Genomic DNA, 16616 nt, shown 5'->3' on the forward strand with positions numbered 1-16616 from the left:
TTTAACGACCGCGCGAAACGCGGGTAAATTAACTAGTAACATCATAAAAAGCCTCATTCCAATTTATGTGATAGATATTTTTTAGTATGTGATTTTAAAAATAATTTTATTTTAAAATATTTATTTTATTTTTAATAAGATAATTTATATTTACATATGTGTAAGGCTTATTTTAAATTATAAATTTCAGTTTTTTCTTTTTTAAATTTAATGTCTAATCAAACAATATCATATAAATTAGAGGACGGGAATATTATATCTATTAGAGAATCCTTAAAAGAAATATACGCAGGACCACTTATAATGCAGATTATCATTTTCAACCGTTAATTTACTACCAAAAAATATCAAAACTCCTAAAAATACAATCTCATCCACAAAATCTGCCTTTGTACTGCTATCAAGTCTCAATCTTCAGTCTTCCCTCAACTTGGTCACATATTACTGTACTTTACATATAACAGTCGTCTAAAAAAGACTATTTGACTTTCAAATAGAAACCTCCCTAGGGCACCGAACCGTTTTTATAAATTTTATGTTACTACATATCGCTAAATATTATATTGGAGTCCTAAATACTTTTTAATCCTTAATTAAAAAATCTGAGTTCTACTCTTGACTTGAAGTGTCTTTACTCCGAGTAAGACGTCAAAATAATATGGGCTAATCAATTTTCGAATTGTTAATTAAAAAATAGTCAATATTTGCAAAGTCACTAAAAATAGCTATTATTTTATGCAAAGATAAAATCTTGACAAAAATATTCTAACTAAAATACGGAAAGTTATAGCATAATATGTTGTATTATGTAGCTCTTGCGTATAAAATTCTAGTAAATTTTTGCAGATTTTTAAGATATTTTTGTTCATATTTTATTTTTACATGCAAAAGTAACTATATTTCTATTGCTTATAGAATTGTGACTAATTTTTTATTAGCAATTGTAAATTAGGCTATTTTAAAAAAAAAAATCCAAGCGGGTCTTTCCCAAATCCATTAAGGACCGGATGTGTAACAAAAAAATTTGTTACTACTGTTTAAATTTTAAATAGATTTTTCTTTGATCAAGACTTTTAAAATATTTTGAATTAATAATTATCATTATTACTTATCCTACTTGCAACAAATTATTCTGTATATATAACATCCTATAAATCTTATAATTCTGTTTTTGAGTTCTCTCATCTCTGTCAATAATCTCTCCCCCCCCCCCCCCCCCCCCAAACCCCATCAACTGAAGTCTATGGCTTCAGCTTCTCAAGCTAGTCTCCTCCTTCAGAAACAACTCAAAGGTACAATCTTTTTTGTACCCAACTCATTCTTTGACTGTTAGCTTAATTGGGTGTCATTAATTTTTATTAGTTTCTCAAATTTGAATGTAAAGATCTTTGCTTTTTTGGTGTTCGCTCCCGCTTCACCTCAAAGATCCTTGCTTTTTTTTTTTATATACCTGTATTCATTGACTGTTTGCTTAATTGGGTGTTAATAACTATTAAAATCCCCAAATTGGAAGGTAAAGATCCTTGCTTTTTTGTATCATTATTCATTCTTGGACTGTTTGCTTAATTGGGTGTTCTTAATTTTTATTATTTCATTTAATTTGAATGTAAAGATCCTTGCTTTTTTGTACCATTATTCATTCTTGGACTGTTTGCTTAATTGGGTTTTCTTAATTTCATTATTTCCTATAATTTGAATGTAAAGATCCTTGCTTTTTTTACTTTCAGATCTCTGTAAAAGACCAGTTGATGGATTTTCAGCTGGTTTGGTTGATGAAAGCAACTTATTCGAATGGAGTGTCACCATTATTGGACCCCCGGATACTTTATAGTGAGTCTTTTACTAGTAGTAGTAGTAGTTTAAAGATTGAAATTTTATTGTTTTGATATGATCTTAAAGTTCTTTCTTTCTGAATTTTGTTTGGTTGTTAATGGGTTTTCTGTCTTTGATTGGATATATGATCGATTGAATAAGTTGAGTCAGCTTATAGCTTAAAGAAGATTTTCTTGAATCGTTTTCAGATTGTGTGGATGCTGTAAGTCCGATGACATACCCTTGTTTAAGGTCTGACAATTACTGGAAAAAGTTGTAATTTTGATCCTGCAATTTGTACTGTAGGCTATAGCATTTTTATGTTCTGGCTTATGGGTTTTCAATTACTATAGAGCTGCGGATTAGATATATTTTTTTACCTAGTAATATTTAGAACCTTAGTAGAAAACTTCTAGTACATTATATATTAGTTTCTTATTTTGTATAATATTGGTCCGAGATGAGCTAAATGGAGCGACATGAAAAGTGAGGATTCATATAGCTGACACAAACTTGCTTGGGATTGAGGCGTTATTGTGTTTCTCTTTTCATGGAAGTTCTGTGTGAATTGTGAAGTAAGAATCGATCAGTCTACATATGCCTTGGTCGCAAACTAGTTGGAGTTGGCTCTATTTCTATATCCATTGCGCTCTATTGATGGCATAAAAGTCCCTGAAGTTCCTTATAGGACTGGATAGTGGATACCATTAATTTTGCCATACTCCTGGTTTTTAAGTATATTCATCACTTTTTTCCTCGTCCAGAATTTTCCAATCACCTTTATTTACTCTTTGATATGTGCTTGATGTAGGTCTTATGATTCGACGTGATTTATTATTATCCTTTCCTTAGAATGCCAAACTGAAACTCAGTGCTCGTTCTTGATCGACTTAGCAGCTTAGTAATCCCTATGTATATTTCCTTTAAGGTAGTTTTAGCTGTTTAAGTTTATGAATTTAGTTAAGAGAAGAGATTCCGTCGTTTCTCAACGTTTACTTGTACTGTAGGTTGGGGTGGAAAGACCGAAAGAAATTCCTAATCATGTATTAATTGTTGCAAGTGCAGTGAAGGGGGTTTCTTTAATGCTATCATGAGCTTTCCTCAAAATTATCCCAACAGTCCTCCAACTATTCGGTTTACCTCGGAGGTGTGGCATCCTAATGGTGTGTAAGCTACATATCTATTTCGTAGAGTTGGTAAACGCGGTTGATCATCATCTCATTGATTTTGGTTATTTTCTTGAAATACAGTTTACTCTGATGGAAAGGTTTGCATCTCAATTCTTCACCCACCTGGTGATGATCCAAATGGATATGAGCTAGCTAGTGAGCGTTGGTCTCCTGTCCATACGGTATGAATATCTGTTATTATTTCAGGGTTCTTAGTCAAATGTTAATGTAATGGAATACGTAACCGTATGAATGAGTGTTGGTTGATAAATGTGAGTCTGTTTAGATGATCTAATCTTATTCTCTTGAATATGGATAAATTTAGCTCATTTTCGGGCTGAGTTTTGGAAATTTGAATTATAATTCTCATCAGCTTATCTCATAGTTCAATTTTTATCCAAATGAAGAAGGTATACAGTAACATAAGTGCAGAATTACTCTGACAATTCCAAACTAGTACTTGTATCCTATTACTAAGATAAAGGAGAAACTTCCAATTTCTAGTACAGGGCTAGGCGAATTTTCAGTTTTTTGTTTTCAGTTTTTACAAAAACATCGCTTTAGAAAATATTTTTCAGTTTTTTTTAAAGCAGTTTTTTTGTAAAAACTGGAAAAAAATTTATTTTCGGAAGGTGGGGAGTTCGAGTCACCCCAAGAGCAAGGTGGGGAGTTTTTGGAGGGAGGGAGCCGGGGTCTATCGGAAGCAGCCTCTCTACCCCAAGGTAGGGGTAAGGTCTGCGTACACACTACCCTCCCCAGACCCCACTAGTGGGATTATACTGGGTTGTTGTTGTTGTTGTAATCCACAAAAAATTGGTATGGCTTAATTTCTAACTGTATCAGAGATTATTCAAGTTGTCAAAATGTAATTGTAGGTTTAATAAATTTATCTGTGAAGCTTTCTAGTTGTGACCGTGTTCAGATGCCAGTCTTTAAAACTCGTTAATCGATTTTATTTAGATCATGAGATTTTCAAAAAGTATTTTTTGAAAGCTAGAAATGATGTTTGGCAATGTACATCCATTATAGCTATAATCAGTGGCAAGAGCAAGGTATTGCAGGTGCAAATTGCTCTTCCTAGAGCGGTCAACTATCATAGACACTAAACCATGAATCATGATCTTAAGATGGACAACTGATTTTACATTTGCCTCACATAACATCTTTTTTGGAGCTAGAGTCTAACCATGTCAATTTGCAAAACTTGCTCAAATACAGCCACACACAACTCTTGTACAAGTCAACAATGGAACTGATATCTCACCGTCAATGCCTAAATCTGGAATCAATTCTGAACTCTCACCTCCATACTTAAATTCGGAATCCATGAGAATAATGTCTTACCCTTGACTTTCATTAACGAAACCTCTGTTCATCACTAGATACAATGTAGTAATGATGCCTTTAATTTACGTACGTGTACAACAATCTGTAAGTGGAGGACCACAGCCATACTAGCCTGGTTTTCTCTTGCATTTTTTTTTCTGACTGACTTGTGGTAAAAGTATTAGTGATTCCGCCAGAGATGTTTTCATCGGGTTTTGATGTAGGTGACATATCCGAACAGTTCATGAATCATGCTGTTTGATTTGATTCAACTAGCATATCTCTGAGTTATTTCTTATTCTCCAACGTCAGTTTTTATTTTGGTTAGAGAACTTGGATATAATTGTTTGATGCATGTATACATTAGTATTGCATTTGTTGTACAGGTTCTAGTTTGTCTATGATTGTATTGCATGTATACATTAGAACTGAATCTGTGCAGTTTCTAGTTAGTGTATGATTTTGACGTTCATATTCACCAAATAGACATGTATGTGAAATATGAGGGATCAATTGGTATTATTTCGGGTGCTTCAGTTGCCTTTATTTGATCTTCTATGCTGCTTTTCTGTTGCTCTAGTTGTTTTCCTTCTGCTTCATGGATTCTTAATTTACTGCCTCTGAGCTGTTGTGTTATTGTTAATATAATGACTAATTCTTTGCACTAGGTTATTAATCATCTACAACAACAACAACAAAAATCATCCCAGTGTAATCCCATAAGTGGGGTTTGGGGAGGCTAGTGTGTACGCAGACCTTACCCCTACCTTATAAAGGTAGAGAGGCCGTTTCCAATAGGCCCTCGGCTCAAGGAAGATTATTAATTGTCTAGATATGCTTTATTGTTATAATGATATAGGATGTTATGAAGCTGTAGGTGAAATAAAGTGTATATATATATGTAGGCAGGCATTAATCCCACTTTTTGTTAAATGATTGTGTTGTCATGTGTCAAATTCTATGAGATTTTGCAATCTTACCTTGTTTGCTTCTCATTCCTATAATGCCAACGTTCCTGCCCGGGCTTTCTTTTGTACTTGTTGTTTCTAATTGTTTGGATGAACAGCAATTCTTTGTATGCTATTTTTGCTTAAACACTCAAATTTTCTGTATAATCAAAATTGACGGCTGTAATATACAGGTTGAGAGCATAATATTGAGCATCATATCAATGCTTTCAAGTCCTAATGACGAGTCTCCTGCTAATGTGGAAGCCGCTGTAAGTAATCTGATTTATGGATTCTTTTTTTTGTTATCCCCAGTAAGTGTACTCGCTCACCTCCTCCTGATAATGGAGGTGGGACGGGAACCTTAGCTCTCATTTACTTTTACATTCCTTAGGGTTTCTGAACTTCTTGCTTTGCAATATCCCTTGGAAACACTCTACACGAACTAAAGTGTCCTTGATATTTGGTTCGGTGTTGGCTAAAGCCGTTCCAAAATGAAGTTCATTTGAAATTTTATAGTTTCTTTAGGATTGTCTAAGCCTTGAATTTGAAGTACCGTGAAGAAGATTATATATGCTCTTCTTCTGAATATAATCGTTTTTTTGGGCAAGTTGAATTTTGTTTCACATGTTTTGAGGAAGAATTTGGTTATTTGAAGTTGAAGTGGCGGGTTTGCAGGTGTATTTCAACTTGAAATAATCCCCACTTCCATCATAAATCCTCAACTTTCACAAACTTCGTTCCAACAAACTACAACTGTGCATACATAACTTCAATTTCCAGAGCCTTTTTTCCAAGTTCAACTCCCCGATTACAATCTACAAGTGGGGTTTGGGGAGGGCAGTGTGTACTCAGACCTTATCCCTACCTTGAGAAGGTAGAGAGGTTGTTTCTTGTAGACCCTCGGCTCTTTTCTCTGATTCAACCTAAATAATTTTTTCTTTGGACTTCAACTCAAGTTTTGTCCAGAGGCAAACTTTAAAATATTTTCCCTTTTCAACTCCATAGGATGAATAGAAGTTGTGCCTCGTATTCGCTCCATCATTTGCCTAGCCCAAATCATGATCGAGTGTTCACATTGATTTGCGGTTAGCACCTTCTTATGTCTTGTATAATTTCTTTTCTGGCCGATTGCAGAAGGAATGGAGAGATAATAGAGATGAATTCAAGAAAAAGGTCAGTCGTTGTGTAAGACGGTCTCAAGAAATGACATAAAGATGTGAATGCTAAAAAACGGACTTCTTTCATCAGTTGTTTGATACATACAAATGTAGAATTGCTGTCAAGGTCTGTCATACCTTTTGTATTATGCCTTTTGTTTTGCGAGTTCGGTCATTATTTACATTTTTGTTAAACTTACTTTTGAGGTTCTTACCATTAAGTAAGATTCATTTGATTTTACTAAAAATGTCAGACTGCTGGACGTTATGATCTCTGGCCTCTCTGTATTTGCTTTGTAGCCTAATAGATGAAAAACTGCATAATGTACATCTTGGATATGAGCTAGTAATTTTTGCATTCTCCATTACTTTCTCGTTAGGTTTGTTTTGCTTTCCCTCCTTCTTTGTCGAGGAAATGTCGTTTCATGTCTTAGGAAATGTCGTTTTGCTACCTTTTTAGTCAAATCAATAGTAACTCATATTTGAGTGTTTTATTTTTTGTTTTTTGAATTTTCGAATTTGGAATTTGGAGATCATTTTTCCAGATTGTAATGAGATAACTGATTATTTTTATTTTCTTGAAAATTTTGTGTAAAACAAAACATTTGGTTCCCGTTTGGCTACAAAATCTGTGAGTTTTTGTTTTCAAATATCTGTTTGTTAATAGAATTTAACTATCTTTTGGCAGATCTTGAAAAACAAAATTTTCCAATCTCAAAAACAGCTCTGGAGTAGTTTTTGAAGTTTTTTACTCACAAAACTTCAAATTATTTTCAAGTATAATGCATGGCTAAAACACAATTTCAACTTTCAAAAACTATTGTTTATCTCCTCTTTAAAAAAAATTTTTTTAAAAATTTTAACCAAATTTATGTCTAAACGTTAGTTTATTTCCAGAAAATATAAATTTTATTTTATTTTGAACACAAAAAACCCGCTTTGTTATAAACACTCTTGCTCTAGTTTATATAACATCGTTATATTTAGGCAGTCGAAGTATTTCCTTTAATACGATTCTTTCAAATGTTCCTGAATAGTTTATATTTATTACTCCCAATATTGTGATTTGAAATTATATCTATTTTGTTTTCAGTATATGAAAGTAGTATCAAAATTAAGACCGACAATTATATAATTTAATTTTCATACCCGAATTCTGTCATCATTTTAGGAGGGATGAAGTAAATATTGACGAGACGTGACACATGCATGAATTGCTTCTTTTGCTAATTACGTATTACTTTTCCCAAATGCTGTCTTGACTTTGAATACACAGATCATGGAGAAGTGTGTAGGAAAACCAAAACAGATTAGCAAATGGTAAAGGTTCTTATTGCACGCGGGAGTGGTTAAACTTGAACTTCTAATTGGGATTTAAGTAAATAGAGACTAATTTATTGGGGGTAAAGAAAACAAGCAATATTGTTGTTTGTCAAAAGGAGGAACCAGGATTTGAAAGTGACGGGACACCATTGTCGAATAAAATTATGAGGAAATATTGGACTTAGAATAGAACTCAGGCAGCGCACTAAGGGGTTGTTTGGTTAGAAAAAAAGTTATCACATAATTAATTATCCCGAGATTAATTATTCCGGGATTGTTATTTCACTCTCCTATAAAGATAAAAATAACACTACTATTCCGGGATAACTAATTCCGAGATTAGTTATACATTATTACAACCAAAAGTGGGATGAATTCATCTTAAATTTAATCCCGAGATTAATTATATCTTATTATCAAACGAGCCCTTAAAAGTCAGGTTATGTCCCCTAAATCGACCAATATAGCTGCCTGAGATTTAAATCTTAGGGTGCGAATCAAATATATACACATATACATGCATTTTTGCCAAAGTTACCGGACCGGTGACCCCCTACCCAAAGACCGGTACGCCTCTGTTTGTAGACAGCAGGTCAATAGTATATAAATACGAAGACCGGAGTTGACTCATGGCCATTTTTGTTGAAAGCGCATCCACTTAGCTAGCTAATGTTTTTCAGTTTTCTGTGAGTCGAGTTATTAGATGTAGTATTTTTAAAAATTTAATGGATTAAGTTACTTTTAAAAGAAAAAGAAGAAAGAGGAAAACCGGAACTAGTAACATAAAATATAATAATTGAAAGGAAAAATGTTCTATAACTAGAAAAAGGAAAAGGATAACGCAATTATATATCAAGCTCAGCTGCTATGATGGAAATCCAAAAACCTCGTGCAAAGAGCGTGTAAATATTTTATTCTTAATCATAAGTCTCGAGTTAAACGCATAAGAATAAATTCTTTTTTAATAGGGAGTGCTTTCTGTATATTAACCCTTACGCGACAAGAATATAAATTAGTTGGGGCTCTAAAATGGATCGAGTGAGATATTAAAATACTTTTTTAAAAGAAAAGAAAAAAAGATAAAAGAAAGCAAGCACGTAAAGTAAACGCTACAACCCCACCTCTCTACTCTCTCTTCATCTTTGTTGTCTGGCTGCTGCTTCTACCTAATCTTGATTTGTCTCTTTTTTTCTTTTAAATTACCAATTCGACTAATAACTCTAATTTAACTGCACAGATCTTTAAGAGGATAAAAAGCTCCTTAAAAATTACTACTTATTAGTAAACTCTAAGGATTTTAATTTAAAACCACGAATGAAATAATAAGGAATCTCAAGTCTCTCATTAGATCCTTTAAAAGTACCTTCACCTTCTCATTTTCACTCGAAGAATGAATATAGGACTGAAATTAGTGAATGCATAATCCCTTTGCATTCCCCTTTTCCTTTTTAACTAAATGTGTTTATTTCATATATGTGAAAAATCATTTGTCCATAAAATTTAGGTCAGAGTAAGTGAGGGTGTTCTACTTATATAAATAACAGTACTAATTTAAGTTGAAGAAAGTAGTGCAAATAAATTTGTCCTTTTTAAATATTTACATTAGACAAATTAATGTTAGCATGTATCTTTTATATATTAATTTTTATTAACTAATCAAAATTTATTTTAATTTATATAAAGATATTTTTTTATTTAATTATCTTGTATTCGAATCTACTAGCACAATTAATTTGAATTCGCGCTAAAGTACATTATATAGCTAAAACATTTTCTATCAAAAAAATTATCTATTTACTGGGGTCGAAACTAGACATTTGATTGAGAGTGGAGGTATCTCAACCAATATCCGCCAGTATATCATTTGATAGTGAAACCGACTTAATTTAATACTAGCATACACTGAATTCAGGTAAATAATTTCCAAAAAAGTGCCCACAAAATTGTTACTAAAAGCAAAATCTGTCGTTGTTTCCAGATATAATGTTCTCTTTACATGGGAATCATGCCGTGTCCCGTGAACTTTACCATCAGTTTGTTACTCTATTTTCCACCTTCTTCTCGTTATTTATAATGTTATATGAATTTCTCTGTCTCCTCTTGAATCTGCAGTGGAAGAAATTATGAGGTCAGGTCAAGAACCGAACCGGAACGGCGGTTTAATGACTCCGTCTCCCCGGCCTAGAATCCAATCTCAGTTCCAGTCCACAGTTTCCGTTCAAAAAAACCGACGGTTCAACATTTTGATTCTCGTTTTCCGGTTCGCTGCCTTCTGCTTCTCTCTTGCTTCTGCTATGTTCATGTTCACAAACTCTCGTGGTGGCTCCGGTTCTCCTCAGTGGTACAACTTCGATGCTTTCAGGTACTACTACCATAGCAGCAATTTAGGTTCTCTTAATATAATTAACTAATTTTTTGTTTTGTGGATAGGTTTGTCGCAATTGCAGCTGCGATTGTGGCTTTGTATTCACTGTTTGAAATTGGAGCTTCAGTTTGGGAAATTTCAAGAGGCGCCACTGTGTTTCCCGAAGTTGTTCAAGTCTGGTTCGATTTTAGCCACGATCAGGTTCTTATCTTTCCATTTCCAATTTTTCTTTTTTCTTTTAGTGGATTCTTTTTAAGAAATTGTTTATTACATAAGGAAATTGGAGATCGGAAAAGGAAAAAAAGAGAGAGAAGAGAAACAGTGAATGGTATAATCTTATTGGACTAAACTATAAGTTTCGTAATTCAAAAAAGTTTTATTAGCAACTGTTTTTATTTCACCGTCAAGGGAAAATTAAAGGTTCAAATTTATCGTTTTATCACTCGAAGTTGTTCAATTTTAATTTCGGGTTATAAATTGAGTCTATTTATATCGCTGGTCGTTAGCAAATTGTCTCATACTCCTTCTTAGCTAGATTAAAAGAGATTGGTACTTCACGTTTTTTGAATTTCTAGAATTCAATTCTAAAAATTAAGGACACAACCTTGGCCAGCCTTTCGAGTTTTACGTCGGAGGGTATCGACATGAATGTTTGAACTCTTCGAAACTGGTGTTCTGTGTGTCAATTTTTGTAGTACGGAATGTCGGAGATAGTGTGTGAAACATAGACGTTTTCGTTCTTGTTTTTTCTGTATAGGTTTTCGCATATATGCTGCTGTCGGCGGATTCGGCGGGAACGGCGTTAGCTCGGACGTTAAGGGAAAGAGACACGTGTACGGCTAATAATGCATTTTGTGTACAATCAGATATCTCAGTTGCCTTGGGATTCGCCGGGTTTATGTTCTTGGGGTTTTCTTCTTTGTTGTCGGGTTTTCGGGTTATCTGTTTCATACTTAACGGGTCTCGTTTTCATATGTAATAATCATTGTGCGTTGAGCAATTGGGGATTGAATTTGGGAGTTTAACTTTCTCTACACAATATAAAACTCTTTCACAATGTCTCATTATTTAAAATATAATCACAAGAAATCATTCATGTAAGTAACTTCAGTATAACTTTGAAAATAAACTATGAGATAGATTTTGAATTTAAATTTCAAGGACTAAGGATTCTAGAAAAAGGAATTTCAAGTGTTAGTAATCGGATTTGAAATCTAATACTCATATATACATATTTAGAATTGGAGCCTTAGAGTAACGGTAAAGTTATTTTTCTGTGACATATATAGGTCGCGGGTTCGAGCAGTAAAATCAGTGATTGATGCTTGCATAAGGGTAGGTTGCCTACATCACACTCGTTGGGCGTGTGACCCTTCCTCGGACCTTATGTGAATACGGAATACTTTGTGCATCGGGTTATTCTTTTTATACATACGTATTTACTGAATTTAACACATTTATATTATCTAAGTCGAAACTATTTGGTTCGACAAACCTGTACGTTACACTCTGTATTTGCCCCGTTGATAGGGTCAAAATTTTATTACACTAATCATAATAAATCTAAAGTTGTCAATATGGACCGGGCCGGGCCGGTGAGCCTAACCCAGCCCACGTGGGCTTTAGCAATTGACGGGCTGGGCTGGGCTAGCTCGCGGCTAGCTCGCCATTTTGATGAGCCTTTTAATGGTCCGTCCACCCTAGCCCTATGAGGGTCGCGGGCCTCCACGGTCCAACCCATCATTTTTTAAAATATAATTTTATATTTTTTCTTTTAGTTCTAACCTGAAAAGGATAAATATTTAAAAGTTAAAAAATATCTTATTGAAAAATTTTTGCAAAATTTAATAGCTTTTTATATTGTTCAAATATATCACAATAAACACTAAAGAAATAAAAGACAAGACTATATTTCATTCACTAAAAGTCAAAATTCAAAATAAACTATTCTAGGGAACGTCCATGACGTTTATGGGATATCCAACACATCATCTTCATCAAATACATTTGAATCTGCTTGTGACAAGGTTGTCTTAACATATTCAATTACATCTACATCTACAATTCATATGCAATATTAATTAGTTAAATATTAAGAATAATAAAATTTTAAAAACTAATAATATTCAAATTCACATAAAAAATATTACCAGCTTGAGTTTGGAAAAAGCCGTGCAGCCAATTTCGAGTAGTAACAAGTGTTTGCACATTTTCATGATGGATGCAACTTCTGTATATACTTTGTCAAAACACGCCCACCAATGCTAAATGTTGATTCCGATGCTATAGTGATAATGGGAATACTAAGTACATCACGCGCCATCATTAAAAGATCGGAATATTTTCTAGAATGGTCCTTCCAATACATGACAACATCCATCTCATGAAACTTCTCAAGATCAAGCTTTGGTTCCTCTAAGTAAACATCCAATTTTGACTTTCCATCGCTAGAGGCCGTATACTTTTTATATTTTATATATTTTAAATAAATATTTTTATTAGGCCCACGGGCCGGTCCAGCCCAGCCTTAGTCAAGCCTCACTGGCCACGGGCTTACTCGGGCGGGGCTTAAATGCCTCGTTTTTAAATGGGCTTCAAAAATTTTAGCCCAACCCTACTAATTTATCACGGGTTAGGCTGGATTGGCCCAACGGGCCAAGCCCATATTGTCGGTTCTAGTTAAATCTTAAATGTGGGGGCTAAAGTAGTAAATTCGGACAGGATAGCTTCTTATTCCTCAATGATGTTGCTTCATGGTTACGTTAGATAGCAATGATATGCTATAATTCGTTGAATTGGTTCGATTTTAATCAAAACAAGGGAACTTAGCAGAACAATTGAGTAAGAGATTATTAGTTGATTTGGTACCATTTTGGCAAAAATATCTTGGCATATCTTTCACTTCTTTCTTTTTCTTTATTCTTTTGAAAAGAATGTACTCCACTTTTGTCTTCTCAATTGTATAATATAAAGCAGAGGGTTAATACACAAGTGACCTAGCCAAGTATATTATCAATTTACTTATTTATAAAATGATTTTTTTAAAAGTCTTAAAGTACTATCTAGAACCAAGAAATACACTTTTGAAATTCTTTTTCTTACTACACTGAAAGCAACACATTTAATTTGGGACAAATGAAGTGAAATCAACAACAATAACATACTCAGTAATATTTCATACCGTGGGGTTTGGGGAGGGTAGTGTGTACGTAGACCTTACCCCTACCTTGAGAGGATAGAGAGGTTGTTTCAAATAGACCCTCGGCTTAGGAAAGTATAAGCATCACATTAATAAAAATTTAGACAAGAAGTGACAGTACCAAGAAGCCATATAAAAGCAGAATAAAAACAACCAGATAGTAAGGTGATAACAATGAAAAAAATAACGGTTAGTCATAAAAACCTACTACCAACAAAAAGCGAGACTGCGTGCCAATTCTACTGTTATGAATACTCTAGACCACATACTTTACTACCCTAATCTTCGACTTTCATACCTTCCTATCAAGGGTGTCTTGCCTAATCACCTCTCCCCACCTCTTCTTTAGCCTACCTCTACCTCTCCGTAGTCCCTCCAATGTCAACCTCTCACATCTCCTCACCGGGGCGTCTGCGCTCCTCCTCCTCACATGACCAAACCACCTAAGTCGCGCTTCCCGCACCTTGTCCTCAATAGGGGCCACACCCACTTTGTCGCGAATAACCTCATTTCTGATCCTATCTAATCTTGTGTGCCCGCACATCCATCTCAACATCCTTATCTCTGCTACCCTCATCTTCTGGATATGAGCGATCTTGACTGGCCAACACTCAGCCCCATACAACATCGTTGATCTGACTACCACTCTGTAGAACTAACCCTTAAGTTTTTGTGGCACCTTCTTGTCATACAAAACACCGGAAGCGAGTCTCCATGTCATTCATCCCGCCCCAATACGATGTGTGACATCTTCATCAATCTCTCCACCCACCCCTGAATAATAGACTCGAGGTACTTAAAACTCCCTCTCCTAGGGATGACCTGCGAGTCCAACCTCACATCTCCTTCTCCTCCTTGAGTCTCGCCACTAAACTTACACTCTAAGTATTTTATCTTGATCCTACTCAACTTAAATGAAGTGAAATCACAGTTAAACAAATTACTCTCTCACACTTTCCTCGAATTACTTTTAATAGTAAAAAAAATCTTAAAGGACACACTCGATCCTTTGAGAAAAAACAAGTAAAAAATACTTATACAATTAGTATTTTCGAATATGTTTTGTGTTTCATATACCAAATAAATTCAATGAATAGTTATAAATTACATCGTTTGCTCCAATATGGCCTTTTCGATCTTATCTCTTTTGCTTAGGGGTGGGCGTTTGGTCGGTTCGGTTCGGTTTGAAGAAATTCGATTTGGTTATTTGGTTTTCGGTTTTGTAAAAGTAATAATCGAAACCGAACTGAAATAAGTAAGGTTCTGTTCGATTTTCTAATTTTGATTCTGTTTATTTCTAATCGGTTTTCGGTTTGAATTTGAATGTTATTAGATAAATTTGAATGTTAGGAGATAATTCAAATGTGTAGTATTTAACTCTTCTTAGGAGGCGTTAAAGAAGGTGGACACTAGTTTGAGATGATGTATACCTAATTTGCAAATAGACAACAGAAATGTCCAGTTTTACCTGTTCTTCTGTCCGAAATTTACTTCTCTACTATAAATTATAAAGTATCTTAATTTTACCCTTTGTTATACTCTTATGCTATTCATATTTTTGTTATTGATAAATTATCTTTTTACCTTTTGTTATACTCTTATGTTAACTATTTGGTTACTAATATCTGGTGTTATAAATAATTTTTTTTTTTTTTTTTTTGTAAATCGCTTAAAATGAAAATAATAGCCTTTTTTAATTGAGAGATAATCTTAAAATTGAGAGTCATTTTTGTAAGATATATAGAAATTATGAGATCAACATGCTTAAAATAACTTTAACTTCTTAGAAAAATTAAATTTGTAAATAGATGTTGCTTTATTTTTTAACATCGGTACTCTAAATCGCTTAAGCTAAACAAACTTTACTTATATAAGTATCTATATACTATATAAAAAGTAGAATTATAGGAAAAAAATTTATGTGAAGATTATTATTCACATAAAATATTTCAACATCCTGATATTGATCTATGGGTTCATATATAAAAAGCACGAATGTCCTTAGCGAAATGTCGTTCGCCTTTTTTATCCTCTAAAAATAAATTTCATATTAGACATAATTGTAATTTAAGTTACTTTCCTAATATTTAGGGTATTTAAATTACCTAAAATTTTGGTTATTAAATATTTCCTTATTAAACTAAGAATCCTAATTTTTAGCCTTTGGCCATCATAACTCTCTTTTAAAACATACGCTATGATAATTTTAAATCATAGCGTATGTTTTAAGACAGAGTTATGATGGCCAAAGGCTAAAAATACTACCAAGCGAATTTCAAATTTGTTTAATATGAAGATCAGTAATAACTTTGACAAATATTTAGGCTTTCCAATTTTGAGTTGTAAACCTAAAGCCTCTGATTTTCAATATATCATAGACAACATGAGATATAGACTCTCAAATTGAAAAACCAATTGCCTTAGCATAGCAGGTCGAACTACCCTTGTATCCTCAACTCTTAATACCATTCCCAATCATGCTATGCAATACACACTTCTACCTCAAAAAATTTTAAGTCACATTGATAATATCCAAAGAGACTTTATTTGGGATAGTACTGAGAATAATAAGAAACTCTACCTTTTGAGTTAGGAAATAATCACAAGGGAAAAATCCAACGGGGCCTTGGCAATAAGAAGGCTAGATCAAAAAACTTGGCTCTCCTAACTGGTCTTACTTGGCGACTGTTCAACCAACCACATTCTCCTTGGTCAAAGCTGCTCATAGCTACCCATGCAAATAAAACAAAAATAATAAATACCTCATTCATTTGGAGTGCTATAGTGAAGGGTTGGTATTAATGTAATAAAGGAATCCTTTGGTCTATTAATGAAAAATTCAAAATTGACATTTGGAACTCTAGATGGATTCCCAATGTCCCATGTCTTAGGCACTCTATTCAAAGGCCTCTCTCTAGTACAGAATTAAATTTCAAGATCAAAAATCTTAGACTGGATAATGACTGAAATTTCTCCAAATTAAGCTTTGATCTCCCGAACTTTATTACTGATAAAATTAGAACTATTAATATTTTCAAGTATGCTAATAATGTGGACACTCCTATATGGTCGCTTAGCAGTAATGGTAGGTTTAGTATAATTTCTTATTATGCTCTCGTTGATGAGTGTGAAAGTAATGAGAAGGATTTCACCTGGATTTGGCAACTTCACTGTCCTACCAAGATAAAATTCTTCTTATGAAAATGCTTCCACAACAGACTCCCTTGTAGATCATATTTAAGTCATATTGGCATGAATGTGAATGCAACTTGTTATGTGTGCAAAAATAAAGATGAAATCATCACCCACATCTTC

At 33.7% G+C, this 16616-nt stretch overlaps 2 protein-coding genes across 6 annotated transcripts; both read left to right on the forward strand.

Annotated features, from left to right (window-relative positions):
- Positions 1-1151: 1151 nt before the first annotated feature.
- Positions 1152-6779, forward strand: LOC104086709 (ubiquitin-conjugating enzyme E2 7). 3 transcript variants are annotated; one of them, XM_018767554.2, is made up of 7 exons: positions 1152-1292; positions 1728-1830; positions 2022-2064; positions 2878-2975; positions 3063-3163; positions 5449-5526; positions 6392-6779. In XM_018767554.2, the coding sequence occupies exons 2-7, from the start codon at positions 1749-1751 to the stop codon at positions 6467-6469; spliced, it is 480 nt and encodes a 159-aa protein (XP_018623070.1). In that variant the 5' UTR covers positions 1152-1292; positions 1728-1748; the 3' UTR covers positions 6470-6779. The 3 variants fall into 3 exon arrangements, with proteins under 3 accessions (XP_018623070.1, XP_009589321.1, XP_009589320.1); XM_009591026.3 differs by lacking the exon at positions 2022-2064 and having other exon boundaries at positions 6263-6470; XM_009591025.2 differs by lacking the exon at positions 2022-2064 and having other exon boundaries at positions 1153-1292.
- Positions 6780-9549: 2770 nt separating this feature from the next.
- Positions 9550-11159, forward strand: LOC104086710 (CASP-like protein 4C2). Of its 3 annotated transcripts, XM_009591028.4 has the most exons (4): positions 9550-9649; positions 9850-10099; positions 10168-10303; positions 10860-11159. In XM_009591028.4, the coding sequence occupies exons 2-4, from the start codon at positions 9861-9863 to the stop codon at positions 11079-11081; spliced, it is 597 nt and encodes a 198-aa protein (XP_009589323.1). In that variant the 5' UTR covers positions 9550-9649; positions 9850-9860; the 3' UTR covers positions 11082-11159. The 3 variants fall into 3 exon arrangements, with proteins under 3 accessions (XP_009589323.1, XP_009589324.1, XP_070058155.1); XM_009591029.4 differs by lacking the exon at positions 9550-9649 and having other exon boundaries at positions 9726-10078; XM_070202054.1 differs by lacking the exon at positions 9550-9649 and having other exon boundaries at positions 9733-10099.
- Positions 11160-16616: the final 5457 nt, after the last annotated feature.

Source organism: Nicotiana tomentosiformis, chromosome 5, assembly GCF_000390325.3.
Source record: "Nicotiana tomentosiformis chromosome 5, ASM39032v3, whole genome shotgun sequence".
Taxonomy (NCBI): Eukaryota; Viridiplantae; Streptophyta; class Magnoliopsida; order Solanales; family Solanaceae; genus Nicotiana; species Nicotiana tomentosiformis.

What these genes read in the sequence shown, in the direction of transcription:
- LOC104086709 (XM_009591025.2), top strand. Translation starts at nt 1,244, where the DNA reads ATGGCTTCAGCTTCTCAAGCTAGTCTCCTCCTTCAGAAACAACTCAAA. An exon ending in GGAGGTGTGGCATCCTAATG is followed by an intron (nt 2,976 to 3,062) that starts GTGTGTAAGCTA and finishes CTTGAAATACAG; the next exon opens with TTTACTCTGATGGAAAGGTT. An exon ending in CTGCTAATGTGGAAGCCGCT is followed by an intron (nt 5,527 to 6,391) that starts GTAAGTAATCTG and finishes GGCCGATTGCAG; the next exon opens with AAGGAATGGAGAGATAATAG.
- LOC104086710 (XM_009591028.4), top strand. Translation starts at nt 9,861, where the DNA reads ATGAGGTCAGGTCAAGAACCGAACCGGAACGGCGGTTTAATGACTCCG. An exon ending in TACAACTTCGATGCTTTCAG is followed by an intron (nt 10,100 to 10,167) that starts GTACTACTACCA and finishes TTTTGTGGATAG; the next exon opens with GTTTGTCGCAATTGCAGCTG. An exon ending in TCGATTTTAGCCACGATCAG is followed by an intron (nt 10,304 to 10,859) that starts GTTCTTATCTTT and finishes TTTTCTGTATAG; the next exon opens with GTTTTCGCATATATGCTGCT.